Here is a 17,323-nt window from a genome sequence, read left to right as displayed (position 1 = left end):
AATGATCGAGAAATATTCGTGTAAACATTTGGCCACGTGGGCGGGGTTTAATTGGGCCGGACCAACTGGACATGTCAAGGGGTGCTGTCTGGTTGGTCGCAAAATATGATAAAAATTGTGAGTTATTTGAATTGAATATAATTCAACAGTCTGAAACTGTACCACAAGATGAATATAGGTTAAAGAATAAATGCTATAATATTATGAAGATACAATTTTAGTTAGAACTTTTCCCCAAGGAAGAAGAATCATTTATTCAAATTTATTGCACTAAAACTAGACCCTATCAAACTCAAAGTTTGAATAATTCTTAGCTTGATTTTGGTGATGACCCATGTCATAACAAAAGTCTTAAAAAAAGAAATTTCAATAAGTTGCAGATCAATTCGATACGTATTCATTGCAAAAGAAAAGCAAAACAACAACAACAACAACAACATTTTATCAAAGTGATCGACTTTTGACCCAAATTTGATAGACGGATTTCGGACGAGTTTACTGCGCCTTCTGGCGGTTTAAATGTGGAATAACATCAAGTCTCACAATTCCACCTGGTGCCATAATGCCACCGCATGAAAAAGAAAGATTATAGAGGGATTCTGAAGATTGAACTCCTAAACATCTGCATATAGCTTTCCACGAAATCGTCTTCCGAGAGGGACGTAAAACGGGGATCCCGTACTCGAGGAGGCGCCTCGACCACGTTAAGGTGGGATCACACCTGCGTATATATTTAAGTCCGTATGAGGTGCGCATGGGAGTATTTGCCTCCCGCGACCTGTGGAGCCTGGTAGAGACTAAGAGCTTCATACGCACCTCAAACGGACTTGAATACATACGCATGTCTGACGCCACCTTTAAATAGCTTCATTACCCACACTTTGGGTACCTACTGGCTGCAAAATACACCCGATATTATTATTATTATCATGATAACAGGATTACTGATGCTTACAGTGTGTTTCACATCTCGCTATGAATTACTATTTTGTTCATGTGGCGGTACGCGGTATTATGAAATCCAGTGGAATTTTATATCAGAGTCGATGTCTATCACTTCAAACAGTCTCCATGAACTGCTTCACAAGGAAGACAAGAGTTCTGGAACCGCATAAGTATATTCTGGTAATCAGAGAGGTTTGAAAGAACCTTATTTTTTGTTTATTCCCTTCCGTCGCCAAAATGTAACGTAATAGTTAATCGATATAATGTCGACGTTATGTTCTAATTCACGTTTTTGACAGATAATGCATTGTGAAATCATAACTTTAGCATTTATGGCTGCTATACTGCATATCAACGTTACATTTCCATGTACCTAACGATATGTCAACAACCAAGGCAGGAAGAACGGACATGAGTGAACAACAGCTGTACAAAGTACAATGTAACGTTATGGCATGTTGGGGCAAGGCGGATTTCTGATGCCAAGAATTGATTTTGAACATGGCAAAGGCCATATAAAGAATTGTTCTACAAGCTCATTTTAGTGACACCGAAAAAGAGTGATGGATGTCGCTCGAAACGCCCGGAAGTAAATCTCCGTTGTTTTTTTTTTTTATCCCGTGAGATTGAATTGTTTCTGAATATTGTTTACCTTGATGTCTTACCTTAATAAACGCCCCAAAGAACATACATAGTTCGCAACGATGTCCAGTAACTACGTAGAATATAACAGCCTTTTAAAACTCAACAGTTGCGATACACAGATAAGTGTTTTTGAAATCTATAAATGAATGTTGTCCACTTATGACTCAGAATTTAGAGCCCCACCCTACACACTTTTAAACACCTGCGCGGCGGTACTTTGATCCTCCCACCTGTTCACCTGAGCGGATCAGGTGTCACCTGGATAAACAGCACGCTCCAATTGGCTACTGTTGCCTTCACGGCTCGCTACGGACCAATGGCGTGTCTCGACACATAATGAGCGGCATGCTAATTTCTTCACTCATCATGGCGACGGGAGAGACGCTACTCCACAGTACCTCCGTGCCAACATTGTTGTGATCCCCGCGCCAGCCATGTGGAGTAGAAATTAGACAAACCTACCACAGAAAGACTTAGAACTACACAACTACAGGTGAGACAGTTTCACATTTTGCAAGATTATAGTCATTTTAAAGGCGAATTTTCTTGGAAGTTATCTACGCAGTGAAGGTAGGTAAATTCTAACGGTACGCGTGAGGTGTGATATTTTGATCACCTTTACGGCCAGGTAAGGTGACTAGTGAAGTGTTTTGAAGTACCGACAGGTATCTGGACGTCTTAGAATGTTAAGACGTCACGCAATATTGAGGGCGAAGACGTGGAATATGCTAAGAACCGGCGCCATTTTCTTGCCGGCTCCTTCTGTACTGTGTTAATGTGAAGGAATTCAGCTGTCGCTTTCCGTGCGACCAAATCGATTTTTTTCTCTCCGCGGTTTTGAAACAAAGACTGCAGCAGAATTTACTGCTATTGTGTTTAAATAAGGGCCATAAATATTTCACAAATTAGATCCATTCTTGCCATTGCTGCGAGACAATTTGGATTATCATTTGTGAAAGGGAATGACAGTTGCCTGAGGGTGTACTTACGTATGCGTGTCAATAATTTCCATAAACTGGTGACATTTTTAGCTATTACACCTTAAATATCTAGTATGCAACAGCTATTTCACTTGACATTGTTCTTTCATACATCTCATAGCTATATACACAAAACTGAAATATGACATTTGTGCATTGTTGTACATTATTATGTACAATGCTAGTAGATGTTGTTCTGATGTCTGATTAATATTTATCAAGAAAGAATACAGCTTTAGATTTTAATGTCAATATTTTATGATATATAACATCTTTCATAATTCCACCAGGTTCCATAATACCGTCACATAAAAAAAAAAAAGCCTTCTCAAGATTGTCTTGGACACCTTAATATCCCAGGATTACTGAAGCTGCATTGGTACGTCTCTTTTAATCCTCATTTATTCTCATCTTACAGTATTATGGCACCTGTTGGAATTATTAGAGTTGATGTTACCTTTCCGTTAGGTTACGATTTTAAGACAGAAAGACAGTCACACTTGACTTTTGCACATCTATCTGCCAGCGTTCTTTAAAACGAGAAGATGCCCCTACTGTGCATGGTGTTTCTCATGAACCTGACCCTACATCTGCTTAGAGCTCCCCCATGCAGTACCTGCCATATGGCCTGTGTTAAGCCAATTTCACGGCGAGGAGTCATGCTTGGCAACATGAACTGTGGCAGCTAATCAGCTATTGACAGGCTAATTAACGAGCACTAATTAATTTCATGCTGTGAGATTCCTCTTTCCCTGGTAATGTATCGTTTCTCGAAAACAAACAATAATCCGTAGAATTGACTTGCTCACACCTGTAGACACACATGCAAACATCACACACACACACAGACACACAGACACACACAGACACACACACACACACACACACACACACACACACACACACACAGACACACACAACACTCTTTTTCCCAACAAATTAACATAGTTTCAGGTATTAACAGGTGGTCCTCACTAAATTACAACAATCTTAGTGCCTAAATCAAACCACATGTTATACACAGGGGTATCTAACGTTATGAACATATCATCTGCCTTATATGAAACATAATGTTTCGAAAAATCAATCTGTATCTTACAGTAACAGCTGTGTGACTCGTATAGATTATATGATTATATATTTGTTTGTTGGACTTTTTCATTGAAAGGAAATTTGGCACATGTACGTAAGCCTTCAGCAATCAGTGTTACACCATGGCCAGACTTTTTAGTTTTATGTAGGTATTTAAATTTCTCATGATTCTTACAGCTGGTAAATTTGTTGGTCATCACTGAATATGTCAGGGATAGACATTCTAGATTTGAGAAGCAAGAAAAATGTGTTACAATAATTGCTTGTATTTTCTTAAAATTGGAATATCTGACAATATCCATCCTTGTGTCTTACACTTCTAATTACCTCAGACAGATTTATTAAGGAAGTAATGAATTAACGAGCGGCTTTTGATCCTAATTAAGATTGGGGATATAAAACCAATATTCTTTAATGAGCCAAATGATATATCGGGCCTGTTTAGTGACAGCTGGTAACACCTTCATGCACAGGTGAGGCATACATGTGTGCGTGTGTGTGTGTGTGTGTGCGTGCGTGTGCATGTGTGTGTTTGTGTGTGTGTGTGTGTGTGTGTGTGTGTGCGCGTGTGGAATGTAGAATATTTGCATCGAATAAATGGAGGCTGGCTTTTCCCTCACCACATTATATACCTGTCAGGTACGTGGCAAAATCTCAAGTACTAAATTTCTGTACTTGTATTGTTATCAGAGTGTTATTTGGTGCTTTCTTGGTGAAATACATCTAAAAATGGATCCTTTTCATATTTCTATCCCCGTTTGAAATGTGTCAGTACTCATTTATAACAGGTGTTTTACATAATTTCTAGGTCAGGCCACTGCTGGTTGCCCAGCAACTGTAGCCTAGCAACTGATGATGTCATGCAGGAGATCACCAATCACAGCCTCCCTCCTCTTCCTCTCCATCCTCTTCTGTAACTATGCAACTTCAACACTGGGTAAGTCATCTGATCCTTATGGGCATGAAATGTAAGATATGCTAGTTCACCTTTATTCATGGGATATTATCCCATAACCTGCTATATCTTTTGTATTTACAAACTTTACTTAGGTTGATGAACAGTAGTTTCTAAATATTTTTAGAATGTAATGCAGGTTGAAACCAGTTTCCATCGACTTGATATCCCTTAATTTGTTTGAAACCACTGTCCTTGGACTGGATATTTCCAAAATTAAAAATATTGCTGTTTAGATCCACCGTCCATTGACTTGATATTCCTATATTCTGTTTACAGTCAAACCAAGCAATTTAACCAACTTCAGTCACAACCCACGTTAAAACAGTCCTGTCCATTTTTCCTGTCAAGGTCCTCTACTAGTGGTGGGTACCGGTACAGAAATTTCAGGTCCACGTCTGGTTCAGGTCCAGAGGATCAGGTCCAGGTCCGGACCTGAACCTGATTCAGTATTTGAAAACTTGTGAATGGACGATACTCAAAACAATGGTCCATTTCGTTACAAAGAAATCTGTTTTGTGAAATATTTGACACACACTGGCATTTTGAAATCCTACAGGGCTAACTGCCTTTGTAGGATTGCATGTAAAACTTGGTAAAACGACTATATATAGACTTTAGTGCCCTACTTTGCTCGTTATTTTCCCCGACTGGTAAGCCCCAAATGAATGCCTGTTCATATAATATGTTTATTACCTCCATGAAATGTCATGGAGGTTATATTTTTCCAATAGGTCCAACTTCTGGTCCACAGATTTTTTTAGGTACGTTTTTTCTAGACCGGTCCAATAAGAAAAACAGTTTTGTACCGGTACACCGTACCCAGCCCTATCCTCTATTAATCAGAAACAAAACCGTCTTATTCAAGAAGGAAACCCTGTTTTCCAGTCCACAGGGTCCATTTATCTGGAACAGCCGCCCCCAGTCACAACCCATTATTCATCTGTCCCTGGAGTGCTTTTTAAATGGCCGTAAATGTCTTTCAACTTCGATATTAGATTGACAAGATAATGCATGTATCATAATTATACATTGTCAAGATTTTCAGTGATTGAATGCCATTCACACATATCCAGCTACATGGCAAGTCAAGGGAATGTTTTTGGTAACCAAATTTTTATACAAGAACTTCGAAGAAGTACCTATCATGATCCAATTCAGTATCACTACATTTTGTAGTAATTCACCGTTAACTGGTCACCTCAGCTTTTCAATATTAATGTTAAACCACTCCAAGTCCATTATGAGGTGCATGCTATTCGAATATTGTATTAGATGTTATGTTTATAAAAGCCCTACAGTGTTAGGGACCAACCCAGGAGTCTTGTGGTATACGTAGAAGGCTACAAAATGTAACAAATGAAAAATAGTTCATTTAAAGTTGATGTGATCTTTATCCACAAGAAGATAACCAAAAGAAAAAAAAAAGACTATTTCAGCAGCTTAGATGCAGGTAGACACCAGAAATACCTGCACAGGTCCAATTTTACCTGCACTAACCTGCATATGCAGGTATTTTGTGTGTGTTGTTGTGTTCAGTCATCCATTATTATCAGGTGACACTATGAAGTCTCTCCAGATGTCTCTGTTGCACATGACAGACATAAGGTCTCTGCCTTGGAGACCAACGTCCTCCTCGATCAACTTTGAGCCTTGATATTCAGCTGTATCTTGAATGATATTAATTGTAATGCCCAGTCCAGCCCATTCCCCTAAGCTTTAGTGCCCCTGTGATTGTAGAGTGAGAAGATGATGTGCAGATATTGCCTGTCCCAGAGGATCAATTACATTACAGGATGATGGATGCCATTTGGGGAGTTTTTCATAGGGAAGCGATGTTCTCGTGAATATTCGCATGTAGTGGCCTCCACCTGCGTATGGTGATGGGTGATAGGCATCAATGTAACACTAAGATCAGAGGCCTTTCATTTGTTCGATATCCATTGTTTCTACAAAAAACTGGGTATCTAGGTATTTCGAGTCAATGGGCGATGGCAATTTTTTCTATATGATGCATTTTCTATATATTGCACTGTCCGATGACATTATATGCCCATTAAATATAGTATTTATGATCATTGGATATAGGTTACCCCACAGATAAAGGTGAACTAACGTTAGCAGCCTATATACTGTTGTGTTACAGGATTAAGGCAACACCAATTTATTTTCATGGTTCTGGAATATTTGTCACAATGAAATCAGTGAGAGAACATTATCATGCTAGGAGATAGCGGTGAACCTTGGTTTTGAAGGCTTGAAGATTGTATACACGGAGAAAGACAGTTGTCATTGAGAAACAGTATAGTAGTTTCTGTGATAGTTCAGTAGTGCAAGGAAAGAAGCTGTGAGCTGCAATGAAGAGGAAAGTACAGTTTTATGCTGTAAAGGCTGAATTCAAATGCAGCCTCTCAGTGTAAACATCAAAGCCATTTTATAAACAGATCTAGATCTGTGACCTTATGTTTGCTGACATTGCCTCATGTTTTTCAGTGTTTACCCGTGAGCCGTCCAGTCGTACCGTAGTGGTGGGGCGCCCATTTGTGTGGGACTGTACAGCCGAGGACACAGAGAACAGTGGAGCAGCCGTGGACATCAGGTGGAAACTGGGAGATGGTGCGTTGCTGTCTGGATCATTTTCATGACTTTAGGCCTTTGATTTTGTTGCCAAATCTAACCTCAAATATTTGACAAAATCTTTTAACTTCAATAAAAAGCTTGTAGGCTTGTAGGCCTTTCTGAGCTTCACATGAATAGACAACGGTTCAAAGAATCATGTCTGACAATGACTCGTGTATTCCATCAAGTTCATCTCAATATACCATGAATGTGCAATTACACGTACTCCAAAGACATGTTGATAAATGCCTCATAAGTTGAATTTTGGTTGTTATAATTCAGGATATGAACATTCCTCAGTATTACCACAGATACAAACATTTTGTCAGCTGTGTACCTGAAGTAGACTAAGTGTAAAGCTTTTCTCTGGACTAGATTACATTATGCTTCAGTTATTTCTGTGCTTATTGTTACTCCAATGATATGAAATTCTGCATTTTCACATTAACTTCTTTTGCAGTTTTCCTTGACGACAACCATCCCAGAATCCATCGCCTTGGCAACGGCTCGCTGTACTTCTCTCCTGTCCAATCAGAAGACCTCGCTAGCTACAGCTGCGTGGTGTCTCTCCGCAGCAGGACTAACTCCTCTGTGGAGAGCAGAATCGCCTTCCTCAGGATAGCCTGTAAGTTTCCAGCCTCTTGTTTTCGATGTTTAGTTTTTTGTCCCTTCCCTTAAAAATATCACCAAAATTGATATTCCATTTCCGTGGCTTTAATTTAAAAGTGCTGTAAAATTGCTCCTGGGCTGAAATTGAGATGCCTCCATATCTAGATTTGCTTAGAATATATTTGACTAGGTATGTACCAAATTTGTCTAACTCCTCTGTGGAGAGTAGACCCGCTTTTCTCAGGATAGCCTGTAAGTTTGTAACCACCCTCCTGCGTTTCTTCGAAATGATTTTTTTGTGTGTGTGTGTAATGTGATTTTGGTGGTCTCTGTATAAACTCTGAGATTTTGTGGAGAGGGTTTAATTCTTGTTATTAGTGATGTACATGTGACTCAAGTTATGTCCATTATCAATAGCCTATTGTACATGATATTTTTCATAAACTTCTATTTGCTAAATGTAAATAGTGTGAATTTCACACTATCTACATTTAGCAAATAGTAGTTTATGAAAAATGTAAGCAATGTGTAAGTCAGCACCAAGGACAGGCATGAAGAGTAGAGTTCCTGGACATATTGTACCACTGATCTCTGTAATTAGGTACATACATAATACTTATTAGGTAGTGTATACATCATGTAGACATTGTGTGGTTTATCTGTAGCTGTTGTTATTCAGCACCAGGGACAGGCACTGCTGTAGCAGTAGGCTTGAAGTGCATAGTCTATAGATTTACACTACACATGGTCTAGACATGTGTACATGTAGATTGTTCATGTTCTTGTTATTCAGCACCAAGGACAAGCAACACTGTCTTATTTTATCGGTACCTCAGATCTTATTGAATTGTCTCCCTTGTTCCAGTTATTGACCCTATAGAGCGCCCCCCAGTGTCCCAGAACGTTACTGCAGGAGTGACGGTTTACCTGACGTGTATCTCCGGACCCAGTCTGCCCCTTGCCACGCTGCACTGGGAGAAGGATGGGACCAACTTCACAGGAGGGCAGGCCTACGAGACACAGGGATTCGGGGGAAACAGAACTTCAGGTAACCAGCAAATCAAATATTGTTTTCGCTTCTCTCTGACATTTGACTGAAGAAACTACATTGTATATAGTACAGTGCAGAATCTATGCTATGCACTAAATGCTATCTAAGTGAATCTGCTAGGACATAACTGTTCAAATTATGTGGATCCAAAAGTTTCCTGAAACTGTACCAATATACAGATCTCAGGCCCTGTTTTTGATTAAATATTTAAATTTTGCATTATTTTCTAAAATCTAAGAGCCAAAAAATAAAAGAGACCTGCTTGTCCCATACATGCATTGACTGCTAAAACACTATGTTTCTGATCTGACTTCCCAGGGACATTACAGATAGATGATGTAGATGGCAGACATGCAGGACAGTACGTGTGTGTGGCAGTCAACCCCATGTTACCTCAGGCACCGGAGAGGAGTCTCCCTGCTACACTGGTGGTAGAGGGTAGGTCTTAACTCAAGGGGCTGCATCTTTGTGTTGTTCGTTCTCTCTTTTCTCTTCTTCTCTTGCTAAGAACCTATTTGATTTAAAAAACATAAATTTAATTGCATCAGATATGGATGATCAAAAACAAATATTGATTTTAAACTGTTACTCAGACTTAGACTTAGGGGCTCCTGTGTCTTCTGACACAAGGCAGTCAGGTGTGCCCAGCGAGCACGTTACCAAGGTTTTAATTGCTGGAAGAGGGTATTAGGTCTTATAACATCTACTACTCGTAATACATGTAGGTTGTCTGGCTTTCTTTGACTTTGCACAGAATATTGAACAATTGTTGCATGTAATTTTGGTTTTCAGTTGTTGTTTTTTTACTCTAGAGAAAAGATGTTGCAATTATACCCTGGTAGACTTCAGATTAGGCCTGTCAATTTTATTGGTCATTGTGCATCTTTCCATGTCATTTTTTAATTTGTCAAATACAAAGTGCTGTTTTGAAATTTTAAGGGGGAGTGGCATAATTTTTGGAAGCAAAAAATGTATTTGTGACTTCTTTAACATCATGTTACATGACAATTCAATATGATTCGTACCCTGACTTGCTGTTTTCCCCTTCCCTTCATATCTTTTTATCTGTCCTCCTCATCCAAGCCTCATATGTTACAGTTACAGTAACTATATTAAGTCTTTCCAACATTGTACGTTGTTGTCACTAACACCCATTCCACCTCCCACTAACCATTCCCTCCTTCTGTCCATCCCATCCCACATGTCCATTCCACCAACAACTGGGTTGTTCCCTGGTACATACATGTTTGTGTAAGTACTGCTCTGTAACAACTGTTAAGTCATTTAAAGTATGGCTGTAACAACTAACTACTGGTATGTACTATTAACTTTGTGGCCAGTATGAAAGGACTTTGGGAGTACAATGTATTTCAGTAACAGGCTACAGCATCTTGCTATTATGATTGCATGTTGATAAAAGTTAGACATTAAGGTAAAAAGATATGCCAAATAATAGTTACTCATTGACAAGCAATCAATCATGAATTTGGAATGGTCAGACATTACAGGTCACAAGATGCTACCTGAAATGTGTGACCACTTACAAAGTCATATCTGGTTACTTCAGTACCTATTTTTTGCCATTTTATGATTGCATGTTGGGTGAATTGCAATCTTTCATATGCATGTGCAAGTTTTGTTCTAATAATGTTTATACTGGAATTTCAAGCACAAATAACAAAGTCTTAAACATTTTAAGCCAATGCATATCATGGGTCAAAATTTGCTTTGAAAATTTACTAATGTGCAGCAATTGACCTCTAACCTTTAACCTGTAACGCTTCCCAGCAATCCCCATCCCCACCAATGAAACTGCAGCCCCTGCCGTGATCCTAGAGGGCCCTACTAACACCACAGTGACGGTCGGCACCACAGCAGTTTTGCAGTGTTCAGCAGCAGGGACTGGCCCACTAGAGCTGCAGTGGTTTAAGGATGGAGTGCTGGTCAGCAATGATACATCTATACAGGTAAGGTGAGGGTAGGGGTTAAAAGATTGGTTAAAAATCAATGTGAAGTAATTCTCTAATCAACTTTGCATGGTGAAAACAGTTTCTATAATAGAAAAACAGAAATTTGCTGAAGAATTTGTTGAAGAAAATGAAATTAAAAATGATAATATCGATAATCAATTCATTCAGTTTCCAATTTGAGATCTTCAAAATTCTTTTTGAATTTCAGTTGCAAGAGATTTTTTGTAACTCATCTTCTATGATATCAACAGTTAATATAAATATGATGAATTTTTAACAAAGAACATAACTATTATAAAAACTGTAATAAAAGGCCATATTTTTCCCTTGCAGAGATTTATCCTATCAGATGGCAGCCTGATGTTCCACAGTGTACAGACGTCTGACGCCGGCAGCTACTACTGTACAGTACAGAACCCGTACGGCAATTCTACTAGTGACACGGCTCATCTGTCTATAGCTTGTGAGTATTTAGCAAACTTTGTATGTTTTAGAAATTATAACTTAATATATCTGACAAGGAGTTGAACCCTTTTCTGAGTGTTTCTAAGTAATACAAATGTACAGGATAACCAATGACGGTTTGGAGAATGAAAGAAAATTTGTACCTTTCTTGCTCTATCTCTTAAGACAACTGATTAGTTCTCAAGTAATATTAATCCACTTCTAGGGGTTCTTTTGATATAATTATTTATCTTGTAATTTCCTAAAATAGTTGCAAGATAAAGAGCTAGAGTCTTCCTTGTAAGTGAAGAAAAGAAGCATAAACTTGGAAACCCTACAAATTTACAACAACTTGTACTTTGGTTGGAATATTTTTATTCACAAGAAATGTTTTATGTAGATATACAAGTGGAACAATATGAAATCTTTTTCTGTTACACATAGCACACATTTATATCCAGTCCAATGGTATCCTTGACTAATTTGCAGTGTGTTACGCATAATAACATTAAAATTAAATTTATCCTATATGTATCGTTGATATATCATCAACAACCTTCTTTTACCCCCCAGACATAGACTCGACCTTCCTCCAGCACCCCTCCAGTCGGACTGCCATCGAGCTGACCCCCGTGACCCTGACCTGCCGACCACCCTCCAGTCACCCCCCTGCAGTCATCACCTGGTACCATGACAACCGCCTGGTTGCCGTGGACAACAGGGTGGTTGTCATGACGACCGGTGACCTGCGGTTTGTGTATGTGATGGAATCGGATGCGGGGGAGTATTTCTGTTCCGCCCAGAACACAGTCATCGGGCGATCTGTGGTCTCAAACAGAGCTCAGCTCACTGTTACAGGTAAGGCTACTGTAATTTTGTTTCTTAGCTTCTTGGACATTTCCAATTCTAGCAAGAAGACATCACTAAAACATAAGGATGGAAAGAAAACTTTCATTGGTCTCCCTGAAACTTTGTGTCCAAAGATACATTGTACAGACCCTCCCCTCAGACACTGTTTCAAATTAGAGAACCAAGGATTTATATATAGGTGTGGTTGTAAGATTGAAAAACTGCCATAATTAAAGATCACATAAAGGAATTATCTTTTTAAGGTATCAAAGTTCTTCAAATTGAAGTCTTCACATATAGACCATTGAGCAAAATGCCTATAGCAGACTGCACCCTCATACCCATACTCCTTTGCAAGCGTCCAGCGTCACAGACAAGAACAGCAACGATGGCATTAAATATGCCAAAAAACAAAAGCAGAGACACACAGACAGACAGACACATTTTTAATATCATTTTTCCTTTTCTGCAGTTCCGCCTGTGTTCATCGTCCATCCGGCGGACACGAGCGCTAACCTGTACGACACGGCTCAGCTGACTTGTCGTGCCCAGGGATCGCCAGCTCCCACCATCACGTGGTACAAGGACTCAGCACAACTCACTACCAGCAATAGGATCACATTTAGGTATGCTTAGACATCATTCATATCCTTTGATACCATTGATACCATATAATTTGCTCTCTCAGTTTATCTGCCTTGCTTTTAAACTCATTAACAGACTTGACGTCTTGGCTCCTGTGGCTGGATGTTGCATTCGTTAACCACTCTGACGCTAAAGGACTGAGCTCTGACCCTATTCCTAGCCAGAGGTACCTTGAGTTTCAAACTTTGTCCCCGTGTTACGTGCCCAGTTTTATATCAGGTTTTCCATTTTTTTAGGGACAGTAGATCCAAAAGGGACCATCCTATGGTTTGACACCCCTATATGTTAGGCCTAGGGTTTGGTCATTACTCTCTGAAAACTTGAAAAATTTGTAGAATACAGCAAAATTTGTCAGATAGGCCACAGTTGAAGATGGTGGCCACAGGTGACCTACTAGCACAACTCACTGCGAGCAATAGGGTCACGTTTAGGTAAGCTTAAAGTTTTAACATTATTCATATCAGGGCTTCCATATTGGTAGGGACAGTATATCCAAAAGTGAACCATCATTATGGTTTGACATCCCTGTATGTTAGATGTAGGGTTTGGTCATAGCTCTCTGAAAGCTGATTCCTGCACAAATTTGTGGATTTCAGCAAAATATACTGTCAGATAGGCCACAGTAGAAGATGGTCTAGTGGCATCCCTGGTCAATCAAAATTTATCTTTGTCAGAGAATCTGTTCCGAGGGTAAGGGGTGTCTTTAGGGGGTTTTGCCTAAAAGTAGAGCGTCCAATTTCTTCTTATTTTTTAAACAGTGTGCCCAATATAGGCATGGACGCTACAAGCCTGAGCACCAGTCAGGCTAGATCTCATTAAATTGTTTGAAATTCTGTTTCCCAGCCAGGACAATGAGCTGCTGACCATCACCAATGTCCAGCGGACTGACCAGGGAGCGTACTACTGCGAGGCCAGCAGCAGTCTGGGGACTGTCAGGAGCAATGGGGGGACACTGGACGTCAACAGTAAGTCTGTTAGTTAGGTAGTTACCTTCACCAGAATCGCAAAAAGTTATGTTTATTTAATTAGATAGTTACCTAGGTAGATAGAGGGGGAGAGAGGTGCACTGTAAGTAGGCTAGAAGGAAAGATGTTTGATTGTGTGAGTAGGTACGTACTACTGTGAGGCCACCAGCAGTCTTGGGACAGTCAGGAGCAACGGGGAGACACTTGACGTTAACAGTGAGTCCTTCATTACTTGGTTAGTTCGTTAGATAGCAAGTTAAGTAGATAGTTATCTTGCTAGATAGAGAGAGAAGGAAAGTTGTTGATTCTGTGAGGCCTTTAGCAGTCTAGGGAATTTCAGGAGCAACTTGGTAGGAAGATGTTTGGTTGTGTGAGAAGGCGCGTACTACTGTGAGGCCAGCAGCAGTCTGGGGATGGTCAGGAGCAACGGGAACACTGGACGTCAACAGTGAGGCCTTAATCACCTGGTTAGCAGTCTCAGCTGTGTACTACTACTAGATGGACAGTAAGTGGTGAGTGTGACATGGTCAGGACAAACAGGAGAGTTTGTTTGGGGAAAATTTTTTTTTATTTTATGTATATTATGATTTGGTGTATCATTGTTATGTTTAAGGTATGGCGGCTTCGAAAAGGTGTCTTTTGACACCTGTTCCGCCATACCCTCCAGTGTGGAGAATCCTAATAAATAAATAAATAAATAAAAAAATCCAATGTCCTTGTTTTTCTCTACAAGTACCTCTCCTTGGTGCTGAATTATAATGTGTGATATGTTAGGGAGTTTAGAAGATTTCTAACTTGAAAAATCAACAAAGAAGGAGTATTGAGGGCTGTAACCTTCTGTTACTGCCAAAATGACCCTGTTGGGAACTTAAAATCCTCACAAAGTACGATTTTAAACTCAGCACAGGGTGACATAAGGCCATTGATGGTTGCAATAGGCAGTGTTTCTGTATCTACGGGACTGGAAATCGTGTGGCAGTGGCCGTGTTGGACAGGTGGCAGCTATAGACTATTTCTAAATGCTTATGTCAGTGGGAAAAATTCAAGGCACTGACAAAAAGTGACCGCAATGGCCAGGTTTCCGCTATGCAAAGGTGTACACTAATACAGGTTTGACTGTACACACTAGTTTTAGGGATTGAATGGAAATGTAGCAAGATGCAAGTTTTTCTCCCAACCTTCTGTTTTTATCTTGACTGCTGGATAAATGTTTCCTTCAAAATGTGTGAGAAAAAAAGAATCAAATGTGAGGCTTAACCAGGAGGAATGTTTGTTCCCAGTCCTGCCAGGTATCAGTGTGGGGCCAGGTGACGGTACAGGTGAGATCTACGTGCCGCGGGGGGACCACGCCCTGCTCAGGTGTGCAGCTGCAGGTGACCCCCAGCCCACACTCACCTGGTACAGGGACGGACAGCTGCTCAATGTCACACCTGGAGACACACACTACAGGTAGGCAGTCTATCTGTGCAAAGTTTTAGTCAATTGTAAATAATGTGTATGTAAATAATGATCACTGTATGTACTAGTATGTTGTCTGTATGAAGTCCAGGAAGATTAGTGGCGTGCCCTACACTAATGGATTTTCTAATAAAGTCTCTCACAGCCTCTCTCTCAAAGCTTTGTGGAAACTGGGCACTGGAAGCTGTTTGCAAAGACACATTTTATATGATCATATGATCATGATTATTGTAGGCCTCTCTCCGCCTTGAAAGAAGATGGTTTTGTCATGGTCAATCTTTTACGTATGATTATAAAGGGGAAAGGATATGTTGAATAGTATTATGTAAATGTATAACAAATGTACAACTATCACTAGTTTATCGTATTAAATGATGAACTGATAGTATTCTTCAAGTTCCAAACTTAAAGGATGTTAGATAATTCAATTTTTGATTTGTATCTTTCTTTCCTTTTCTTTCCTTGAAAGAGGGAATGATGGTACTGCAAATGTAAGTTTGTAGTGCTATTTTGTATTATATGATATTCACCACAAAGAATATATTCAGAATCCCTAGTAGAAAATAAAGAGGACAATGTCTTAAAAACAAAACCATTGACATGTTTCCAGGATCACATCAGAAGGGCTGGAGATCCTAGGCGTAACGGAGGCAGATGAGGGTTCATACACATGTAGGGCCGAGAGTTCAGCAGGGTTCACTGAGTCTACTGGGACTCTCTTGGTTCAAGGTATGTACATAGCTGAAATTACTTTTCTGTGATCCATCCTCTTCTTTAGTTTGTTCAGAATTTTCCAACCAAATCTATAGTTCATATTTTGCAATTTATCTACCATATGTTGTCGAACAATTAATTGACTTGTGTAATGTAGGAAAAGATTACCTTACCTTAGATCCTCCTGCAGCACTGTTGCATTGGTCAACTCGGAAAGGATTGCAAACCACCAAATGGTACATCCTGCCATGGTTAACCATACATTGTTTTTTAAAAAAGACCCAGGAATTTCTGTCTTGTATATCACTGTTGCAGTTATACCCGACAATTTATAAACTGTACATATCACCAGTATTTCTTGTAACAACTAGTAGGAGAGCTTAAACTCAGTCAACACATTTTTTCTGTCTGTTCTTCAGTTCCTGCAGTGATCACCACCCCTCCAGTTAACCAGACCGTCAGCGCCGGCCAGCCCGCCACCTTCCACTGCGTGGCGACCGGCACGCCCGTTCCCACGGTAACCTGGCTGTTCAACGGCGGCCCTTCCGGCACGCAGCAGCCCGAGAACGCGTACCTGCAGTTCCCGTCAGTCGGGCTACAGCACATGGGGAGGTACACGTGTGTGGCGAGGAACCTGGCTGACAGACAAGATGAAGCTGATGCCTACCTTACTGTGCTTAGTAAGTACAGTCTTGGGTGGAGGGAATGAATGAATGGATGAATGAATGGATGGATGAGTGAATGAATGAATGAGTGAATGAATGAATGAGTGAATGAATGAATGAATGAATGAATGAATGAATGAATGAATGAATGATTGAATGAATGAGTAGATGGATGGATGGATGGATGGATGGATGGATGGATGGATGGATAGATGGACGGATGGATGGGTGGGTGGATGGATGGATGGATGGATGGATGGATGGATGGATGGATGGATGGATGGATGGATGGATGGATAGACGGACGGATGGATGGATGGGTGGATGGATGGATGGATGGATGGATGGATGGATGGATGGATGGATGGATGGATGGATGGATGGATGGATGGATGAATGAATGAATGAGATGATACTAAACACATGGATAAGTGTACTAATTGTAGCAGTGCATTTAACGAATTATGAATGAAAAAATTATTTTCTGTGTCATTGAATTTGAAGGTTTGAATGAAGGTTTGGATGGACAGACCTGGTTTCTAAAACTACCCTCATCTTACTTATCTCTTCCTTATTACAGTGTCCCCAGAGATCACATCCCTGTCAGGTCCCAGACTGGTGAAGCTAAGAGAAGACCTCCGGTTGGACTGCACCACTATCGGCAGCCCCCCTCCCACCGGTACCTGGGTCCTAACACTACCCTCATGTTTATATCTA

At 40.2% G+C, this 17,323-nt stretch overlaps 1 protein-coding gene across 1 annotated transcript in view; it reads left to right on the top strand.

Annotated features, from left to right (window-relative positions):
* The first annotated feature begins 1,924 nt into the window (after positions 1-1,924).
* LOC118422006 (roundabout homolog 2-like) overlaps positions 1,925-17,323 on the top strand; it is a 15,940-nt gene continuing 541 nt past the window's right edge. Inside the window, exons 1-15 of the mRNA XM_035829508.1 lie at positions 1,925-2,083; positions 4,471-4,599; positions 7,111-7,233; positions 7,697-7,861; positions 8,711-8,893; positions 9,215-9,334; positions 10,685-10,863; positions 11,200-11,329; positions 11,884-12,168; positions 12,632-12,785; positions 13,648-13,769; positions 15,050-15,218; positions 15,838-15,956; positions 16,361-16,621; positions 17,187-17,285. Coding sequence (XP_035685401.1) covers positions 4,515-4,599; positions 7,111-7,233; positions 7,697-7,861; positions 8,711-8,893; positions 9,215-9,334; positions 10,685-10,863; positions 11,200-11,329; positions 11,884-12,168; positions 12,632-12,785; positions 13,648-13,769; positions 15,050-15,218; positions 15,838-15,956; positions 16,361-16,621; positions 17,187-17,285 — 2,194 coding nt within the window. The 5' untranslated portion in view covers positions 1,925-2,083; positions 4,471-4,514. The remainder of the gene's footprint in view (positions 2,084-4,470; positions 4,600-7,110; positions 7,234-7,696; positions 7,862-8,710; positions 8,894-9,214; positions 9,335-10,684; positions 10,864-11,199; positions 11,330-11,883; positions 12,169-12,631; positions 12,786-13,647; positions 13,770-15,049; positions 15,219-15,837; positions 15,957-16,360; positions 16,622-17,186; positions 17,286-17,323) is intronic.

The sequence above is a fragment of the Branchiostoma floridae genome, chromosome 8, assembly GCF_000003815.2.
Source record: "Branchiostoma floridae strain S238N-H82 chromosome 8, Bfl_VNyyK, whole genome shotgun sequence".
Classification (NCBI taxonomy): Eukaryota; Metazoa; Chordata; class Leptocardii; order Amphioxiformes; family Branchiostomatidae; genus Branchiostoma; species Branchiostoma floridae.
Note: the sequence above shows the minus strand (reverse complement) of the source record. Positions and strands in the feature narration are given on the sequence as shown.